Genomic DNA, 22,696 nt, shown 5'->3' with positions numbered 1-22,696 from the left:
TCAGGTTTGCCACAACCTGATACACAAGGTGATTAAATTTGGGGCCACAGTCACCCTTGAAGATTGTTGAGTAAGAGGAGTTGCTATCCACATTAATGGAGGGAACACTGAGATAGACAAAACAAAGATTTTGTGTTAAAGTGTTAGAAAACATAAATAAGGGGCGGCCAGGTGGTGCAGTGAGTAGGAGCGCTGGCCTCAGGGTCGGGAGACCCGGGATTGGTTCCGGCCTCAGATACTTGGCACCTACACAAAATAACTGGCCATGTAACCTTGAGCAAGTTACTTAACCCCAATTGATTAAAAAAAAAGAAACATAAATAAGTGATGTATCTATACCTTATTTATTGTAGGTTCTGCCAAAAAGTATGCTTGAATTATAAATGCCAAGATATTGAGAGAGTTTTTGAAAAGAAAGCTTCTAAATATTTGTATATATACACACACATATATTTAAAGTTGTGAAGTTGTGTTACTTTGGACTAACTATGCAACTTTGAACATAAATACTGCTAGAGGAGGCTAAAGTAAGTGATTTGTTCATTCTGACATATAAAAGGCTGAGGAAGAGAACTTAGTAATTATTTCTTTTGGAAGAGTCTGAAGGTTTCAGGTCCGTTGACAGTGGAGAACAAGACTTGACAACATGGGTTAAGTAGCACCAGAATGGAACTACTCATAGGATGAACAAACTAGTACTGGGTTTGTGGAAAACCATTTATGTCAGACAGAAGACATAATTTTGCTTGAATAATGAATAAAACTTGTACACAGAGTATATTCTGTTATACTCTTTTTTTGTTTTATTGTTGTTGTTTTGGAGGGGGAAAGGCAAGGCAATTGGAATTCAGTGACTTGCCCAAGGTCAAAGAGCTAGTAAGTGTGTTGAGTGTCTGAAGCTGGAGTGTTTAAGCACCTCCTGACTCCAGGGTTGGTGCTGTATTCACTGCTCCATCTAGCTGCCCGGTCTATTATACTTAAAAAAAACAAAAACAAAAAACTTGATTCCTTATCAGCCTAAACCCTCTCTTCAGAGAGCTATTGGCAGTGGAAAATCATGCTGTGTAAAATAAATTTTTTTTGAGGATTAAAAAGCTAACTTACTGGAAAGGGAATGCAGATTGCATGGTAAGACCATGTACATTATATAACTAATTAACTAGCTATAGAGTTTGATTCAGAAGATTTATAGACTCTTATTCTGAAACTATTTCTAAGGATAATTATTACCTGAAAGAGTGCAAAATAATGTAAATAATGCTGGGGAGCTTTCTAGACATATCTGCTCTTTCCATCCCTTCAGGGCAGGTGCTATTATCTAAGCTAGGAAATATAAGCAATTTTGTATTGAAAACCTAAACAAAAGAAGGCACTCTTTGTTTTCCTGTTCTTTTATTTCAAATTTTAGCCAAATAGGTCATGTGAAATAGAGGGAGGCTATTTTTCCTTAAAGGATGAACAAAAAAGAACCCAGTTTGTAAAGCCACAGTTCTCTTTAAGATGCCGGTTTGTTTATTACCTGAAGCCTTCTTATAAATATGTCATTGTCATTTTAATTTATGTACCACATTGGCTTCCAACATCTAGGATACATTTTTCCATGATCAGACTACTTAGATCAGGATCAGGGGTGAATCCAAACTTCGCAGAAAAAATCTCCTTAATAAAAGGATATGTTAGGTAAAATTTGGACTGGGTCAAAAGGCCACACCCAAGGACCTAGAAGGCCTCTGGTTCTCTACCCTTGACTTAGGTTATTTACACATTTTCAAAGTAATTCTGAATATAATCCTCAGAATAAGTTGTCCTGGAGTGGATTTTAACAAATGGCAAATAAGCAATTTATCTTATCTCTGGTAACCTGATTTTGGAGTAAAAGGCAATGAGGTAAAATGCAGAGAGGGCTGGAGTTGGAGAGATCTGGGTTCAGTTCTCATCTTTGCCTCTTATTACCAGGGTGACATCAGGCAGACCTCTTTCCTTCCTAGAGCCATAGTTTCCTCACCTCGTTCCCTTCCACTTGTGACTCTATAAAAAGAGTGCATGTTGATATATCTGAAGGGAATAGAGTGAAACTTCAAGGCATTCAAGGAAAAGAGGGGAAGATGTACTTTGCTCTAGAAGGGTCAGTGAAAGAAAGTGGATTATAATGACAATAACAAGAAACAAAGAGGAAGGAAATCCTAACGAAAATAAAGAAATAAATACTTTGACTAAAGGAAAAGGGAATTAAAAGGATGTCCTGTCCTGACTTAAATGTACCTGTAAACACTTGAAGATTGATGGATCTATAGTTCTTTTCAAATTCGTTTGTTTAAAGAAACTGTTTTGGGGATAGATGTTAAAGTGATTAACAAAACCGAGAGGAAATGTTGATCAAGAATCTTAGAATATGTTCTGAATAATAAAGAAAGCACATTATTTTGCTTTTCTTTTTTAACTTTTCAATTATGCTTACATGTATTTTACCTTATACTGTCTCTGAAATTCTGAACTCAGGGAGCACAAAACAGCTTTCTGTGAGAAATTAATGTTTAGGTACCACAGTGTTTTAGGAATCAACTGTAGGTATCTAACTATATCCACCTTAGATATTTCACTATAACACTTTCAGATATTTTCAGTTAACTACTTATACAGGTCTAAGATTCATTATAATAACCTATCAGAAATAAAGTAGCTTAAAGTGGTCTTTAGAATAATTTTCCAAGGTAGCACTTAAAGATGCTGAGATGATTAACTTTTCATTTGAAATGTTCATTTTCATCTATTTAGTTAAATAATTTGAGCAATTGGGAAAGATGGGGCCAGGTTTAAAAAAAAGTTAAAAAATTGTTTTTAAAGGTTTAATGGACTTGAAAAGCCTGTGAATGAATAAAAAACATTGATGTGATGACCTAAAAGGCCAATGTGATCACAGGCAGTGTTAATAGTACTATAGTATTAAAATAATACTAAAGTCCCACTCTACTCTGCCAATTAGTCAATCAGACACCCAATAAGCATTTATCAAGCACCTGCTATACATTTTGCTTAGTGCCAGAGATATAAAGAATGACCAAAGATTTTTCCTAACTTCGAGGATCTCATACTCTAATTGGAGGAAATCAACATGCATAAAAACTATGTACAAACAAACTATATACAGAATAAATAGGAACTAATTTACTGAGGGAAGGCATAAGCATTCAGGGGGATCCGAAAATGCTACTTATAGAAAGTAGATTTGAGCTGAGATTTGAAGGAAGCCAGGGAAACCAGGAGATACAGATGAGGAGAGCTTTCCAGGCATGGGGGCAGCCAGTGAAAATGCCTGGAGTAGTGAGATGGAATGTTTTCTTTGAGGAACAGCAAAACCGGTGTCACTAGATTAAAGAATAGGTTGGGTGAGAGACAGAAGAGTACAGAGTGTAAGAAGACTGCACATTTTGGTGATGGTGGGGTGTGGCCTCAGTCTATGCATGATTTTGAGTGCCAAACAGAGAATTTTGTATTTTATCCTTGGAGGTGGCAGGGAGCCGTTGGAGTTTATTAAGGGACTGGAGTTGGTTAGACCATTGCTTTAGTAAATCAGTTTGGAAGCTGAATGGAGGATGGGCTGGAATCTTGTGTCAAGCTCTGCCCTGCTCACACCACCACTAGTATGTTATATCCAGTTCTGGGTAGCATGTTTTAGGAGGGATCTTGACAAACTGAATCCTATAAAATCTTTGATGCTTTATTGTAGCATTGAAGTCACTCTGGGTTTTCAAAGACTGTCCAAGCATAACACAAGATCTGTGATGCTCCTTGGTACTAAATGCCTTCAAGTAGGGTTTAGGTATAGAGAATACAAGATCATGAGTATGTTCAACATATTCTGTTGCCTTTGAAGAATGGGTTAATAGAAGTGCCATCAAAGAGATGTATGACAAGAAACAGAGGTAGATTGGTCATGTAGTAACAGTGAGGGATAGCCATTAAGGCTTTACAAAAGATCTAGGCCCTCAGAATATTGAGTAGATACCCTGTGGAGAGTTTATAGGAGAACATATGCAAGAATCACAGAAGAGAAGTCATGGGTGTATTGCACAGTGGGGATCACAACATGGAGCTGACAGATCCATCAAAGTGTTGAGAAGCTATAGTGTGCACAGACAACAGTGAGAGTGGTGAGTGAATTTGAAACAGTGTTAATAGGAGTGGTTGAAGGACACAAAAATATTTTACCTTGGAAAAGAATTAGTTTTGGGAGGAAGGAGATAATATCTACTTTCAAGTATCTATGGGTTTATCATGTGAAAAAGTTGTATTTATACTGTTGGCTCCTTATGAGGGGGAAACTAGATCTGATGGGTGGAATTTACAGACAGGTGAATTTCAGCTCACTGTAATGAAAAATTTCTTAATTGAGATAGATGATAACACAGTGGAGAGAGTACTGGTCTTAGAATCAGAAAGACAAGTAGAATCTTGCTTCAGACTTTTATTGGCTGTGTGAAGAAGTCACTTAAAATCTATTTGGCTCAGTTTTCTCATCTGTAAAATAGGGAAAATAATAGCAGGTTCTTATGAGGGTCATTGAAATAGTATTTGTAAAAGGTATTTAGCCTGGTGCATAGTAGGCAACTATATAAATGTTTATTCCCTTTCCTTCCTCCCTAACATTTGAAACTGTCCCAAAATGGTAAAAGGTTGGCCCTTATCTATGACTTGTGTTTGTAGGCAAGACTAATAATAATAACCATTTGCTGATGATGTTGTGGAGGGGAGTAATTACTTTGATAGGAGTTGAACTAGGTGAATTCAGAGATCCCTTCTTTTGATTTCTTCAGAAAGAAATAATGTAGCTGAGATTTTACATGGAAGACACTTATTAAGTAAAATTGCCTTATGTGGAATTACCTGGGAATATAAATAAAAAACCATTTCTTTTCATACCTTACCCTAAAGAAAATTTAATCCACTGGAAATTTATGTTACTGTTACCACGGATTAATTATTTTTGTATCCTGCTGTAGACATCACATTATACTGTAATAGTAATCACTTAATAAATAGATAATAGGTTTGGAATTGGAAAGTGACCTTAGAAATCATCTAGTTCAACCTTTTCATCTTACAGATTTCTGGAAGTGACTTGTTCAGTGTCATTCAAAGAGTAAATAGAAGAGCCCAGATTCAAACTCAAGGCCTCCTAAACACATATTCATTCTATGACACCACCCTGTCTATATTTAGCTGCTTATTAAAAACATCTCTCATTTGTATAGGGGCAGCAAATAAGGAATTTCATTTAAAGCTATTAATATCAGAATAAGTTGTGAGTCATCCTAAATTGGGATGTTTCCAGTGAGTGTCTATAATCCATTCCAGAATCTAAATTGTTTCCAGTCCTTCCTAATGGTTGTTACTGATTCATTCTATTCCTACATTTATTGAGTAGGTATTGTATACAGAGCATTAGGTTTTTGGGGAAGTTAAAGCAGAATACCAGCTCTCTACTACTATAAAACATATTGTATAATGAGAGGTAGAGTCAAGGATGTAGAATGTAAATGTAAACATGAATAAACCAAAAATAGAAACATATTAAACAAATAATAAGATGTTTATTTTTAAAAGTACTTTAATTGAAAATACAATCAAATCTCATGGCTTCAGGTAACATTATAGCTGTTTTCCAGATCACATCTTTTGTAATGGGCATGTAAGTTTATTAAGCTTCCATTTGGATACTTCTATCCATAGGGAATTCAAGTCTCTTTTTGAACTGCTCTGTTAGAAAGTTCTGTCTTCTAATAGCTGAAATCTAGCTCCTAGTAAGTACACTCATTTGTTCATTTTCTACACAGAACATATCTTCATGCTAGCCTTCATGACCTTCTATGTTACAACCCTCTAGATATTTGAAGACAGTTTTCATATTATTTCAAATGCTCTGTTTTTCAAGATACATGCATAGTTCTCTCAACTGCTCGTCTTGTATCCAAATTCTTCCACCCACTTTCCCATCCAAGTGACCTTCCTTTGAACCGCTGATTTACCAGTGATTCTCCTAAAGAGTGTTTCTCATAACCAGGCATAATTTTCCATATGTGATCTAATCAGTACAGTGATAATAGAACAGGCAGCATATTTTTGGGTAACATATTTTTCTGTTAACTGTCTAAGATGATGCTAACTTTTTTAGCTACCATGTCACCCTTTGGGCTTATCGTGAATTAGCGGTCAACATAGTTTCCCCCAGGTCTTATAAAATGTTGTCAAGACAGTTTTTTTTTTCAATTTTACACTTGTATATTTGATTTTTGAACTTAAATATTAGTTTATAGTTGCACTTGTTAAATTTTATTCCTTTTCACCAGAGTCGTACTACAATACTGCATGGTACTGCAGAGGTGACATTGGATTTTGTGCCTGATCTAGAGCCAGGAAGACTCATCTTCCTGAGTTAAAATCTGGACTTACTCTCTGTGTGACCCTGGACAAGTCACTTAATTTTTTACCTATTTACCTCAGTTTCCTTATCTGTAAAATAAGCTAGCAAACCACTCCAGTATCTTTGCCAAGTGGGGTCACAGAGACTCAGATATGACTGAAAAAGGACTGAACAACAATAACAAAACAAAACAGTGGAGTTACAAGCTCTAGTAGATCCTGCTAATTCTTATTTATGTGTTTCATGATATGTTCTATGTTGTTTCTCTGAGGATCAGTCTCCCTAAATCTAGAATCACTGATGTTGTTCAGGCGAGACTAGTAACCATTTGTTGATGCTGTTGTGGAGAGGAGTAATTTTTTTAGGAACTGGACTAGTTGAGTTTTGTGGTCCTTAAATTCAGAAAGAATCAGTTTGCAGTCTCATCATTGATTTTTGGCTCATGTAGGTGGTCTAGAGAGAGTTAGTGAGTGACCTCTGTTGGTAGAGGAAGTACCCACGTGAGTGAAACCAACAATCCTTAACATAAAAGTACTAAAATAATTAGATGTCAACTTGTTGTTTGTGATTCATTGTGAAAAATTAGCAAGAGTTTTAAAAACAGAATCTGTCAACTATATTTCCTATCCTTCTTAACTTTGGGCTATCAACATATTTGATATATATACTTCTGTCTTTATCAGAATCATTGATAACCAAACAGTTGAAATGTAAATTTCACAGTCATTAGGTGAATAAATCTAGAGAAACAGTAAGCTTAAGAGAAGTAAAAGGAGGGAAAAAAAATTCGGAAAGCAAAAAAAAATCGCCTTCAGTTAAAAAGTTTTAAGTGTTAAAGTGACAAAGTTGATTTTAAAAGTAAAACCTAATATAAAAACTGTAGGAACTTTTGAGAGAAGAATATAAGGGGTAGATAATCATGTTGCCAGTTTTGAATACTGTACTATATTTTTTACTTCTAAAATTTAGTTACTTTGAGGACATTAAAATTGTGTTGTTAGTAACATAAATATAATAAATATTATTAGAAAGTGATTCTCTTAAATAAGTTATTTAAGATGTTTGTTGCATTATAGTATCATATATCATTTCTTCCTAGTGTTATGCATCTTTAATTTTATAATAAAAATTGATGAGAAGATAGAATTCACTGAATGAAAAAATACTTTCAAAGCAAATTTTGAAAGCAGATTTCAAAGGGAAGGATAACCATAAAGCCACATGGAAATATATGTACACAGGGGATAGTGCACTTCAGCCTTTGGATGTTGTACTAATCTTATCTGAAAAATGTGTCTTACTTGAGGTAGTTGAGATTTTAACCAAACTCTTAAAGAAAAAAAAAATCTTAGTCTCTCAAACTTTTTAGGAACCTATTAGGGGCTACCAGGTACTGTTCTAGGCCTTTGGGGACAAAATGATAAAAGCATTACAATATTTGCCTTTGAGGGAAACAAGCATGTACAGATATAGGCAAATACGAAACATGTATGGATAACTTTAAAAACATATAAAACAGATACATGAGTATGTTTTCTGGGGAAGGGCAGGAGGAGAGAGATGAGAAAAAAAGTCATGCAGAAGGAGGCATTTGATCTAAATTTCAAAGAAAATCAGGTATTCCAAAAGGCAGAGGTAAGGAAGATGAGGATTCCAAGCATGTGAGGTTTTGTTTTTCTTGCCTTCTCTATGGTGGAAGAGAGAAGTAAAAGGAGGGAGAATATGGATCTAAAAACCCAAACCCAAACAAACCAAAAACCTCCCCCAAACAAAACAAAAAACAATCTCAAAAAACTAGTATGGGAGAGACAGCCAGAACAAAGGTATAGAAACAGGAATGTTGTGTGAGGAATAATAAGTCTGTATATCTGAAACTTAAATTAGTTGGAGGAGAATAGAATGTAAGAAGCTAGAAAGGTAGGGTGGGGCCACATTATGAAAAGCTTTATGTGGCTTACAGGGGAGTTTACATTTTTTTTGCCCTAGAGGTAATAGGGAGCCACTGGCGATTATTGAATGGGATGGTTGTTATGTTCAGACCTGCACTTTAGGAAAATCACTTTGACAGCTCTGTGGAGGATAGATTACAAAGAGGAAGAGACTTAAGACAGGGAGACTAGTCTCTTCATAATTTAGTTAAGAGAGAATGAAGGACTGAACTAAAATGCTGTTTGTGTAAATGAGAAGAGGACATGTGCCTGAGGTGGTGTGGAGACAGAAACACCACTTTGCATACACAACTCTAAAGAAATTACCAACCACTATTTAACCTTCCACTATGCTGAGTCTGATTTTTGCCTTACTGCATAAATTATAAGAAAGTTAATTTCTTTAAAAGTATGAACAGTGATTATTCTGGAATTATGTGTGATAACTTGCTGAAGTAATTTGTATCTTCCTGATTTAGTTTGATCAAGCTGCTGATGCTGAATTATCCTGGATTGCAGAAACTGAAAAGAAACTTAGGTCTCTGGGTGATATTAGACTTGAGCAAGACCAGACCTCTGCTCAGCTTCAAGTTCAAAAGGTAAAAAAAAATCTGTATTTCTAACTATTATTTTAATTACTGGTCAGTCTTCTTCCAGTCTAGAAAATACTACTCTGTAGTTTGAGTTTTCAAGATATGCCAGTGCTATTCAGTAGTTTATCTGGCTTGTTTTTATAATAATTTTTAGTAACCTCCTTCCCCCCTTTCCCGTCTATTCCAGGCATTTACCATGGATATTTTGAGACACAAGGATATTATCGATGAACTTGTTAAATCTGGGGATAAAATCATGAGCAGTTGCAGCGAAGAGGAGAAACAGTCTTTGAAGGTAAGCTCCTAGAACATGGTGCTTGTTGTTTGAAACCGTCAGGCATCCGTTTCTTTTTCTGTGACCACCGCTAAAGTAACTAAACTCTTTTATGTCAAATCATATTTTGGATCAAGCAAATGGACAGAAGGATTTTTAAAAAGAGTTCTATACCTTTGCCCTGTCTCTTTTGGAGGCATAGCTTCTACTTGAAGACTGTGTTTCTAACTGGTGACTTCTTGTGGGGTTTTTTGTTTTTTGAAGAGGTAAAGCAAGGCAATTGGGATTAAGTGACTTGCCCAAGGTCACATAGCTAGTAAGTGTGTCAAATGTCTGAGGCTTGAATTTGAACTCAGGTTCTCCTGACTCCAGGGTCCGTGCTCTATTCACTGTGCCACCTAGGTGCCCCAGACCTCTCTTTTTTTTTTTTTTTACTTCAGGGGGAGTTGAATATCTTGAGTAAAAGTGTTATCAAAAACTTATATTTTCAATAACATAGAAAAGCTTTCTGAGGAACATATTCACAATCATCTAATAATAATGAATTAGCTCAGACATGGCTTACATGGGCCCAATCAACTGAATGCTTAGAAAAGGAAGTCCTTTGTCTTTTCATGACTGCTCTTTTTAAATAAAAAAAAGGAAAGTTGTTTAAAAAAAGCATTACAAAATTGGCCCCAAGTGTGTTTAAAAGTGACATTGAGCTAAAAAAAGATAACATCTGGGTGGTCTGACAAAAATAAGTATTTTAGTTCTTCTGGCAAAAATATACTGAAAAAATTAACAAATAAATCTCTAAATTGAGACTTTCTCTGTTATATTTGTCTTCTCTGATGAATTTATATAGCAGTTACAATAATATGCAGACTTTTATTGTACTCTCCCATGCCTTCCTATCCAAAGCAAAGATTCCCCCTGCCTTTTTTTTTTATTAGATGTATCCTTTGTTCTTTTAAAGATTCAGTTTGTGAGTTTTTTTTAATTTAAAAAATTTTTAAAAATCTTTCCAAGAGAGGGCTCCTAGCACGTTCATTTTCTGTAATTTCCTCTTGATGAACATCACTGTGTATTAGAACCCTGTGTAACTATGGTTAGTTACAAATTGTGTAACTACGGCTAGATCCCTCTTTTGTAAAATAATACTTGCCTTAGCTGGCCTGTAGGATAAACAAGGATCAAACAAAGTTATATGTGTAAAAAAATACTTCAGAAATTATGCATATTTTACATAGGTATCATTTTTATTTGTCTAAAAATTAGGGTATTGTGTTTGTGTTGTATAACTTTAAGTAGTATTTTATACTGCTCATTTAATGTAATTTAAACTATTGTACAATGGAAGGGGAATCTACCTCAAAATTAGGTTCAAGGCCCAGGTTCAAGTCTTAATTTTGTTATATACTGTCTGTATGACCCTGAGTAAGTCACTTAAATGCCTAATGGTTTAGACCACTCTCTAAGGCTGTAAATTGTAGAAAAGGTGGCAGAAAAATGAATTCCTCACCTGGTAGTTTTCTGTGCCAATCAAACCAAAAATCTTATCCCTGTGGCTATCTCTGGTCATATGAGATAGGCATTATGTCATAATGGTTAAAGAGTTAGTCTTGAAGTATGGAAGTCCTGGGTTCAAATCTCCCCTCTGACACATATATGCTTTGTGGCCCTGGGCAAATCATTTAATACCTTAGTGCCCAAGGGAATTCTCTTAAGACTTTAAGCAGCAGAAAATATGCTGACCTGTAGTGGTAGAGGAAATTTAGATATCAAAAGAGTTCTCTGTATAAATGAAATCACAATTCCAGTCATTATCTTAATTATCATACCTTGTTTTTTAAGGTCTTCAGTGACCTCCTCAGGACAGTGACTTTTTTAAAGTAGAAATTTAGGGTTTTTTTTTTTGTTGTTATTATAGAAAAAAATAAAAATAACTTTAGGAAAGGATAGAAATAAGTGATTCTATTGGTCATGCAGATATTTCCTTTTATATAGCATCAAGTCATTATTATCATTTTCTGAGTGTTTTGGGATTTCTTTTGGGCTTTATCTACTTCTAGTATGTTCTAAGGTATAGATCAGAATTTGAATTGAAACCCACTTTATGTCTAACAGTAGCACAGAAAACTTTTCATGGGGGAAAGTCTATAGCCTGATGTCTTATCTTGATTTTTATGTCTTTAATAAATTCTCCCAAGCAGTGTTCACTCTTAGGATTTGCCTTGAAAAAATGTCTTATATATTTCTCAAGAAGCAGTAGATGCTTCTGCAGGTGTTATATGACTATTATTTTCTAGGCTATAAGTGAAGGATATTTTAAAATCTGGGTGGAAGCTTTTCAGCCAACATAATTCAACACTTTTAAGCACCCCAATCAATATTTATTAAATGCCAATATGTGGCATTAATATGAACATAATAATAGGGGCAACTAGATGGCATGGTGAATAGAGAGCACTGACCTTGGAGTCAGGAGGACCTGAGTTCAAATTTGGCCTCAGACACTTGATACACTTACAAGCAGAGTGACTTTGGGCAAGTCACTTAACCCTAAATGCCTTGCCTTTCCCCCTCCAAAAAAAATGCCACTATGTGCAAGGTACTGTGCTAAATGCTAGGGATACAAAAAGAGTAAAAGAAAGCCCCTACTATCAAGGATCTCACTATCTTATGGGAGAAACAACAAACAAGAAATGTTTACAAACAAGCTATATACAAGATGAATTAAATGAGGAGAAGGCACTAGAATTAAGAGAGGTTGGGAAAGTCTTCCCATAGAAGGTGAAATTTTAGTTGTGACTTAAAGGAAATCAAGAAAGTCAGTAGATGAAGTTAAGGAGGGAGAATGTTCTAGACAGGGGGAAGCCAGAAAAAGTCCCCAGAGCAGAGAAACGAAAGATTTAAATGTGCATAGTGAGGAATAAGAGGTAAGAAATTGGGAAAGATAAGAAGAGGCTTGGTTATATGGGGCTTTGAATCCAAAACAGAGGAATTTGTATTTGATGGTGTAGATGGTAGAGAGACACTAGGGTTTTTAGAGAGTAGTGGTGGGTTTGGGGGGATGGCATAGTCAGACCTGTGCTTTAGGAAAATCACTTTGGTAACTGAAAGGAGAATGAATTTGAGTGGGAAGAGGCTTGAGGCACTCAGACTGAGCAGCAGGCTTTTATAGTAGTCCAGGTGGGAGATGATAAGGGCCTGTATCAAAGGGGTGGCAGTGTCCAAAGAGAGAAAGGGGTGTATTCTAGAGATGTTGTAAAGATGAAATCGATAGGACTTAGCAACAGATGGTATATGGGAGAGGGAGAGAGATTTTGATCAAGGATGATGTCTGAAGGACTAGGAGGTATGTTATTACACTTTATAGTAATACGGAAGGTGGTGGTGGGGAGGTTTAGAGGAAAGATAAGTTCTCTTTTTGACATTTTAATTTTATTTCCTGGACATCCAGTTTGAGATGTCTGAAATGTAGTTGGAGATGCAAGGTTGGAGGTTAGCTAAAAGAGTGAGGGAGGATGGGTAGATTTGAAACTCATTAGCATAGAAATAAAATTTAAATTGAGGGCATGCTCATCAATTGGGGAATGGTTGAACAAGTTGTGGTAAATGAAAGTAATGGAATACTACTCTTCCATAAGAAATGGGGAGCAGAAGGATTTCAGTAAAACCTCAAAAGACTTACATTAACTGGTGCTGAGTGAAGTGAGCAGAACCAGGAGAACATTGTATACAGCAGCAGCAACATTGTGCGATGACCAAATTTGGTAGACTTAGCTCTTCTCGGTGATACAATGATCTAAGACAATTCCAAAAGATTCATGATGGAAAATGCTATCCAAATCCAGAGAAAGAACTATGGAGTCTGAATGCATATTGAAGCAAACTATTTTCTTCCTTTTTTGTTTTTTTTTTCTATCTTTTTTTTCCCTTTTGTTCTGATTCTTTACAACATGACTAATGTGGAAATATGTTTAATGTGATTGTACGTGTATAGCCCATATCAGATTGCATACCATTTTGAGGAGGGGAGAGGAGAGAAAGGGGAAAATTCAGAACTCAAAATCTTATAAAAATGAATGTTGAAAACTAAAAATAAATACATTTAAAAAAAAGAAATACAACTTAAGGAATTGTATTAGTACCTCAGGATATAGAGGTATCATTACTTACTGATGATAGGAACAGAGAGATGTAGTACACTGAACCTTTTTTTCTTTCAAGTTTACGGTTTCCTGATAGTGGGATGTAGCAGCAAACACCCCAGCATACTCAGGATGGCTGCTAGCACAGGTTCTTAGATCTGCTTTTCTAAAGGAAAGCAACTCAAAATGGGTTAACAATCTATCATTTACCTAGTCCAGGGGAAAAAGTCAGCAACCTGAACTTCAGAGAATACAAACAAAAGTTACAACAGAAAATAACACAATTCAGCAGACAGGGTTTCTGACCATACAGCCATATGTAGTTAGTTACCAGAGAGGGAAGCACTAACATCTGGGTTTTCAAAGCTGGGGGGCCTCAATGGCTGCCCTGAATCTCATCTGGTCAAATCACACATTTCTTCCCAAAATGAGCCCCAAAGCAAAACCTCACATCAGGGTACATATACCTTCTCCTGGGTCAGAGAATGTCACAACCCTCTTGACCTGATCACAAAGTAACAAGGTGTGGGCATTCCTGAAAAGCAAGCTTCCCACTACAGGCTCCACATGACCACATTCAGCCTACTAGGGGGCAGAGTATATTTTCAAATCAGGGAAGGTTCTCAGATTGACTTAAGCCTATCAAGGGTCCAAGGGGCAGAGAAGATCTTCAGATTCCCATTATATGGGACTAGGCAAATAAAGCATACACATCAGTGCAGAAGGGAATAGTGTTAAGAAATGAAGTACAGTGATTTGCTTTGGGAAATTTGTGGAGGGAGATAGTGATTTCATCTAGTGGGGGTGGTTGTGATGGTCATGGGGGACCTTAAAAGTATCCAATGCAAGTTTGGTCTCCAATGACCAAAAATACCCATGAGTGCAGTTAGGAGAATCATTTCCAGGTATAAATGATATCAACAGAAGAATGGAGATGGCAAAGGAGAAGGATGTGTGCTTCGTTGAGAGTGGTTCAATTTTACTGGAAGGTAATGTGATGTAGAAGAGAGTTGGTCTTGAGTAGAGCACAACAGAAGACTGGAAAGGTAATTTGGGACCAGATTAGAGTGGATCTTTGAAGTCAAGATTAAACTTGTTTTTCAGGTTTGCAAAACACTTTGCATCCTTCTTTAAAAAAGACATGTGAAATATTATGTAGCACTGAATTTGGAGTCAGAACACCTGAGAGTAGTGTAGATTTTGTTCTTTCTTTTTTTTTGAAGGGGGGAAGGCAATGCAATTGGGGTTAATTGACTTGCCCAAGGACACACAGCTAGTAAGTGTCGAGTGTGTGAGGCTGGATTTGAACTCAGGTCCTCCTGACCCCAGGGCCAGTGCTCTATTCACTGCACCACCTAGCTGCCCCTCTAGAGTATATTTTGGCCTCACAATCTATGTATGAACCTGGGTAAATAATTTTCTTTTTTCTGAGTGCCAGGCTTTTCATCTGTAAATCAATGAGATTGAATTATATGATAGCTGAAGTAGCTTTAAAATATGACATTACAAATTAAATATGAATTGTAAGTTTTGGCAAGTGAAAAAAAACTCCTAACTACTCTAAGTTCTGGCCAGTTAAGCACAGAATTTCACAATTTTGTTTTCTAGAAAAAATTGGATAATGTATTGAAGAACTATGATGATATCTGCCAAATCAATTCAGAGCGGTACCTTCAACTGGAACAGGCACAATCCCTGGTCAACCAATTTTGGGAAACATATGAAGAGCTGTGGCCATGGCTGACAGAAATACAAAGGGTCATCTCTCAACTCCCAGCTCCAGCTCTTGAATATGAAACTTTAAAACAACAGCAGGAAGAACATCGGGTAAATTTTAAATAATTAATAGTAATTTTAACCAACAATATTTACTTATTTTGCTTACTGTGTGCCAGGCACCGTGCTAATTGCATTACAATTATTATCTCATTTGAGATACTAACAAGATAAGAGAATATTACTTTCTTTTTTTAAAGGAGAATGTTGCTTTTTCATGATGTTTCTCATTCTATACACCCTCTATCATGAGGATGTAGATGTCTTTGACTCTCTGATGATGTATATGCCCATATTACTTTGAATGCTACCTTGTAATAAATGTATTGATTAGGTTGACTTTGAGTAAGCTGCTGTTTCTAGGTCATTTCAGTGCAGCCTTTGTTGAACGGGATATAAAATAGGTCAAGTATTTTGGCAGAAAAAATGGATTTCCATTTTAATGTGTTGATGAAAAACAAAATTCTTATTTATATACTTGGATTTTTTTAAATTTTGTACCTAATCATTAATTAGATCCATCTAGAAAAGTAAGTGAAGATTAGAAAGGGATGAAAGAGATAATGTACTGGTAGGCCCGTTGATCTTGGAAAGATTTTAAAGGATTATTTTAATGGTTAGATGTCAGTGTCAAAACAAATTCAAAACAAAGAACATTAATGAAAACAAATTTATGGAAAAAGATGATCAAGATGAATGAAAATAGAGTAGCAGAGTGTAAACAGAGGGCATACTTGGGGGGAAGAGAGACTTTTTGTGGCTCATAGAGCTAATAGAAATATAGATCTTTCTTTGAAGTCTCATGCCCTTGAAGAAGAATATAGCAAGATAAAAATGGACACAAACTTATAAATGATGGTTTAATTTGCAAGGCAATAAAATTCCTTGTTTTAAATACATATAAAACTACATTGAACTTCCCTCATATTTTTGAAATATTGTCTGTAAATGCATTTCAATTACCCAGAAATTATAATGACAGAATAGAGATAGTACTTATGCAGAGAGGGCTGGATAATTCAAATTCCACAGAATTTGAACTTTAAAATATTCTTTTTTGCTTTTTCCAGACTGGTTGTTCCCCAAGATCTGTACAGCATATACTGCTTAAGATGAGAGTTTTTCTTGAAAAATTAAACTCAGTCTATGTTATGTCGTAGGTCATTAATTTTGTTTGTGTATTTTAAAAAATAAGGTACATATCAGCAATGGGGATTGGGATTCTAGGGAGAAATTAACTTTTTAGAATTCAGAATACTGGGGCGGCTAGGTGGCTCAGTGAATAGAGCACCAGCCCTAGGGTCAGGAGAACCTGAGTTCAAATCTAGCCTCAGACACTTAACACAAAAACTTGCTGTGTGACCTTGGGCAAGTCACTTAACACCAATTGCCTTGCCTTCCCCCCTCCAAAAAAAAAAAAAAGTTAAAAAAAAACCCAGTACTTCAGTTTCTCTCCTATTAGAATGTTAGTACCTTGTGAGTAGGGATTGTTTCCATCTTCCTAGAGTCTAGCCCAAGGCCTGACCTTTGGTAAGCACTTAATAGTTATTTGTTGATTTGTTCAAAAATCTAACTGCATTGTGCCTGGCAGATAGTATGTACTTAAATACTTGATTCATTGATAGTATCACCATATAAAACCTGAGGTAGGTTAAAATCGGTAACCAGTGGATTTTTTTCTTGCCTTAGAAGTTTTATTTTTTAATATCTATCCATAGTAATAGCATTTTGCATTGGTCGAGTTATTTTTTGTAAGGTACTTAAGTTTTCAGAAACTGTGGTCAAGTTCACTGGATCTTTAAGAAAATGCAGTGGGTTTTTTTCCCTTAAATTTAGCAATAACCTTTTCATTGAGTTATGCCAAGATATTAAAATGACCTACTGAATGAGAGAAATAGAATTCTACTAATTGACATAATCCTTGCTCCCAGTTGTGATGAGGAGGTGAAGGTCTTAAAGAACAAAAGATTACTCTTCCTTCCCTGAAATTTTTAAGCCCATTTTTTCTTACAGTGATTAAAAATATCAAGGGCTGAAACTGTTAATGTTTTTGGTATGAAGTAGATAAGTTATATTTCTTATTTCCCTAAGCATTTTATTTTATTTCTAAAAAGGGCTTTCCATTGACCAGACTTGTTTAAACTTCATGTTAGGGTTGTCGTTCCCTGGCTGGGAGTTATATGAAACATAATTTGTAACATGCCTTTTGATGGGAGAGTATTTGTTTAGAATGATTTGCCAGTTGAATGTGTTGGGAGTGCAGACAGCTGTATTGTGGAGGTGTAAGCCTAAGATACTGATAAGTTCTTTGGTTTGTTATAGCAACTGCGAGAGTTGATTGCTGAACACAAGCCTCACATAGATAAGATGAACAAAACTGGGCCCCAGTTACTGGAATTGAGCCCAGGAGAAGGCTTTTTAATCCAAGAGAAATACATGGCAGCTGACACCCTTTACAGTCAAATTAAGGAAGATGTCAAAAAGAGAGCTGTGGCCCTGGATGAAGCCATTTCTCAATCTACCCAGGTAACCATTTACATTAGAAATGTTATTGAGTTCCTTCAAACAGTAGAGAATGGAAGCACATTTTCCTATATAGATTAAGTATAAATTGAAATTTATTCTATTACATCATCTCCAAATGCTGATGTCCTTGGAATGCAATTTCCCTTTTATTCCAACCTTCATGTTGCCTACTTTCATAATAAAGAATTATTTTAAGTCATTAATTTCAGTAGTATGCCATAATCATGAACAAAATATTATTCAAAATCTATCACTTGTAGGGTACTATATTGACCACTGAGAGAATTTAAATAACATGTAACTTTTAAGAACAAAACTCATATTTTAATAAAAATAATAAAAAAGAAGAGTTTCAATTATATATGAGAAAGTTGGATAGAAAAAGTAAAATAGGAAATACTTATTTCAAGCTGACATATTTGAAAATATCTATACATATTTAATATTCTGTTTTTTATAATTAGGACATAATGGCAGTATTTTTCTTCAGTCATTTATGAAGTTTTCTTTAACCCTGGGGGAAAACCCAAACTGATGAATGGTGAAATTTATAGATATGCTGAAGTGTCTATGATCAAAATTTATACAAAGTATTCCAAATATTTAATGTGAAAAGTACTTTATGAACCACAAAGTTTCCAAAATAGGTTAGAAAATATCATATTCCTATCATGTACACACATTAGTGTATAATTTTTAGCCTTTTTCAGGTTAGAAAATGCAGAATTAGAGGTATTTCCAGCATCTTTAACAAATATCAAAACTGGGCATATGAAAATAATCATGTTTAATGAAATAGTTTTGTTTATATAATACCAAAATAACCTATTGGTAGAATACCGTAGTCAAACAACTTGTAGGTAGATAGATTAGATACTAAATTTACTTTCTTCCAAAATTTTATTTCTACAGTAAACAGGTAAATAAATGACCTGTCAGGAACCATCATTTGTATATCTTGTCAATTTCCTTAGCTGATTGTAGAAGAGCTTGTGATAATAGAGTAGGGGTATCAGATGCACTCTATCTGGAACAGGTTAAGGTGTAACTGGGAAATGTTTGACAAAATAAATAAAAATACAATACCGCTAGATGGTGTTGATTTGTGGTTTTCTAAGTCAATATGCGACCTGCAGGAATCTTTTCTATTTGAATTTGATACTACTGCCTTAGACTATATATGCAGTTCTCAAAATGGGACAAAAGCTATGCAAAGCAGAGAGCTAAACAATTATCTGGTGACCTAATACTTCTCAAGAACATAAACCAAGCAAAGGAAAACATACACCCCTGATATCTCATAGTGACATAGACTTAACCCTGAGTTTTTGAAAGCCATTCATAAGTTCTGACAGGTTTTGCTTACTGGAAAGAATTCAAGTCCCAGCAACAAACTGAGCCTGCTATTTAAAGACCAATTTAACAAAACATGGAGAGGCTTATTTCAGTAGGTTGGCTCACTGGATGATGGCCATGGCAACACATACACACTCTCTCTGTCTCTGTGTCTGTCTCTCTCTTACACACACACACACACACACACTCACACACACACACACACACGAGTAACTTGAATTCTCTAGGGACATTTCTGTAGAAGCAATTACAACTGTAGGGATTCAACTTGAGATCTATTATCCTATGAAATAAGGATGGTTTTTTTTTTTAAGTTATTTTGACTGAGCCTTTCTTACTGTTTATGTGAGCTAAAAGAAGTAAGAAATAAAATTGTTTTATATTTGACATTTTCCTGATCATTTTCTCTTTATCCAACTTCATTATTTCATGCTCTTTCTTCCAAAAGTTCCATGACAAAATAGATCAGACCCTCGAAAGCCTAAAGCGCATTGTGGAACGCTTGAGACAACCACCTTCAATCTCAGCAGAGGTTGAGAAGATTAAAGAACAAATCAGTGAAAATAAGAATGTGTCCGTAGATATGGAGAAACTACAGCCAGTATATGAAACCCTCAAACAGCGCGGAGAGGACATGATTGCTCGTTCTGAGGGTACTGACAAAGATATATCTGCCAAAGGTACTGCTTTGTAAAATTTGTTGTAGTCAACCTTATTTTGCAAACAATTTTCTCTTTGGCCACTCAGCAGGGTAACAGTCTTTTTGCATGACAAATACTAGTCTTAATATGTTACTATCTTGAAAAAGAGGTTTTAGTGAACATAGGGCTTCTGCACACACAGTTCCTGTGTTTAAATTCAATTTTTGTGAAGTCAGGCTAATAAATCCCAAGAATCTCTCTCTACAAAGACAGTGTCTGGATCATGTAACTCATTAGGTTAAAATATGGTGCTAACAAGGCCAAGTCTGAAAATTTATTTTCTTGATAGCCCATATAACATTTGCAAAAATTAACTCAAATTCCATGGCCTATAGCCTTCACATAAAACTAATTAGCTGACTTATAAGTATTACTTTTGGTCAAAAGAAAGAGAATGTAATCTAGATGACCTGAAACCCACAACTACCTACCATTTTACCTTTTAGGGAATATATAATACTATCAGCACATTTTTATTAAGACGGTAAAGATTAGGATATATTAATTAGATTACTTTTTTTTTACTTACTATGTGGCTAAATCTGGTATAGTTCCAAGTAAACATAGTGGCTTCATCCTGAACTGATATAACCTTGGATGTCTTATTTGCCCCATAACCTGACCCTGGTCTGCCTTTTCATCCTGATCATACCTGATTCCCCTTGCTTGCATTTTAGCCAAACTGGCCTTGCTGTCCTTCACATAAAACATTCTGTTCTCCCTCTGTCTTTGCATACATTATCTTCTGTGCCTGGAATGCACTTATTTCTCAATCTGCCTCTTAGAATAACTTGTTTTTCTCTAAGCTCAGCTCAGGTACCACCTCCACATGAAGCTTTTCCTGATCTGTCCAATCTACTAATGCCTCTTCCCTAAAATAATTTTGTTACCTATATTAGAAAAATGTGCTTATTTTGTGTATACATACATGTTAGTGTTGATCATTCTGATAGAATATAAATTTCCTGAGGACTAGGACTGTTTGTTTTGCTTCCCCAGTGCCTAACTCAGTTCCTGCAACATGGTTGGTAGGCATTTAATAAATGCTTATGGATTCAGCAGGAGAAGCCTGGATCTGGACAAGCAACAGTAATCCTATGGAGACATTAATTCCACATGTTGTTGGTTCATTAGATAATTAATGAGCTCTGTGACCCAGGAATTCTACTGGACCAATTAGGATTCAGATCCTTGTGGTTTTCCTGGTTCTTGACAAGGTTTATATATATACAGAGAGAGAGAGAGAGAGAGAGAGAGTTCAGTAACTGCTTCATTTGCTACATTTTTCTTTCACTGTGAGCTTAAGTAATATTACTATGGAGTTAAGTCTATGAATTTCTAGCTTATAACTTCGACCAATTTTTTTTTTCTCTATAGCTGTACAGGATAAACTTGATCAAATGATCCACATATGGGAGGAAATACATACTTTGGTAGAGGAACGGGAGGCTAAGCTTCTGGATGTGATGGAACTAGCTGAAAAATTTTGGTGTGATCACATGTCACTAGTAGTTACAACTAAAGATACCCAAGATTTCATCCGGGAACTGGAAGGACCTGGCATTGACCCCTCAGTAGTGAAACAACAGCAGGAAGCTGCAGAGGTAAAACATTCATGTGTGAAATAGGAAGAATTTGGGAGACTGAATTTAAATTCATTTGAGAAAAAATTACATTAACAATTTACATGAGTTGATCTGGTTAATATTTGCAACCATTATGACAGGTTGGAATTTGATACTGATCCCACAGCAATTGATGTCACCATTGATTTCAAATTCCGGAAATGGATCATGTACTTTACTATGAGAAAATGATCATGTAGCATATGCAAAATGGTGGCTTTTTGTTCTATTCTGTCAGTGTAAACTACTATTTTGTAGATTTGTTTTTCATTTACCTCATTGTTAATTTCCTGCAGTTTATATGTTATAGGATTGTGAACTTTAAAAGGAACACCACTCAGCTATATAATCCAAAAGTCTCTGTGTGTTATATTATTTTTTGAACGTGCCTTTGAATTCATGCAGGTGTGAAACATATCTCCTCAAAAAACCCTTGTGTGTGACTTGGGTCCTTTGCTCCCACTGATTGGAAAGGGTGGGAGATAGATGAGAGAGAAGTTCTTACCAGATCCTCTATTTAAAAAGGCAGCTCCAGACAGACACATCATAATTACCCCTACCCCATTTTTCAGCTCTCTTTTATGTATTATATTGTTAGTTCTTAAAGGTCAGGGATTTTCTTTTGCCTTTTTTTTATACCTAGCACATAGAACTTTGTCTGGAACACTGTAAGCACTTAATAAATGTTTATGGCCAGACTGACAGTTATCTAAAGGCTATCTATATTCTCTTTTCCACATGCCCCCAAATTCTGAATTTTGGACTACAGTTATACACATCTACATAGTAATGCAGAATATTTCCTTAAGACAGAATCAAAGGCAAATAATGAGGAATTAAAATCGTGCAACAAATACTCTTACTTCATACTTCTCTCAGCTACTTCCCTGTTGTTATTTATTTAGCAGAAGCTATGTAGAATTCATTCACAGCAGGAAGTGAAAAATCACCATTGGAACAGTATTTCTGTCTGACTCGTCTGTGTAGTGTCAGACTAAAGAGCCCAAGGAGGAAGTCTGAGTTATTGGAACAGCAGCAAGCATGGGCATCCAGGCTTCCCTGTATTGGTGTAATTGAAAGATCATTGAAACTCTGGGCAGGCTTTGAGAATGTTTTTTCTCATTATCTTCTGAGTACAAATGGGATACCAGAACTCCAGTCACAAATGCCATTTACTTCTATAGTCTCCCATTTATCTTGTTCAAATCTTCTCAAGTTCCCTCTATCCCAAGACTACATCCAACTTCCTACCAAGCATGTGTTGTTAATGCTCCCAGCTAGCCAAGGTACATGTTTAGTGTTGCCATCTTTTTTTTTTTTTTTGCACATGCTTGTGAGGGTTCAAGGTCCTCCTGAACTT

General features: G+C 35.6%; 1 protein-coding gene across 26 annotated transcripts in view; it reads left to right on the top strand.

The window, feature by feature from the left end:
* The window catches only part of DST (dystonin), a 454,426-nt gene that overhangs the window by 371,031 nt on the left and 60,699 nt on the right, over nucleotides 1-22,696 (top strand). For all 26 annotated transcript variants that reach the window (XM_069070669.1, XM_069070676.1, XM_069070677.1 and 23 more), the window contains 6 exons: nucleotides 8,829-8,948; nucleotides 9,130-9,237; nucleotides 14,961-15,179; nucleotides 17,451-17,654; nucleotides 19,459-19,690; nucleotides 21,089-21,315. In XM_069070669.1, the coding sequence (XP_068926770.1) occupies nucleotides 8,829-8,948; nucleotides 9,130-9,237; nucleotides 14,961-15,179; nucleotides 17,451-17,654; nucleotides 19,459-19,690; nucleotides 21,089-21,315 (1,110 nt within the window). The remainder of the gene's footprint in view (nucleotides 1-8,828; nucleotides 8,949-9,129; nucleotides 9,238-14,960; nucleotides 15,180-17,450; nucleotides 17,655-19,458; nucleotides 19,691-21,088; nucleotides 21,316-22,696) is intronic.

This window comes from Petaurus breviceps, unplaced genomic scaffold, assembly GCF_028583685.1.
Source record: "Petaurus breviceps papuanus isolate PSGF00001 unplaced genomic scaffold, PetGlider_PUasm1.0 90822, whole genome shotgun sequence".
Lineage (NCBI taxonomy): Eukaryota > Metazoa > Chordata > Mammalia > Diprotodontia > Petauridae > Petaurus > Petaurus breviceps.
The sequence above is the reverse complement of the archived record's forward strand: the minus strand, read 5'-3'. Positions and strand labels throughout refer to the sequence as shown.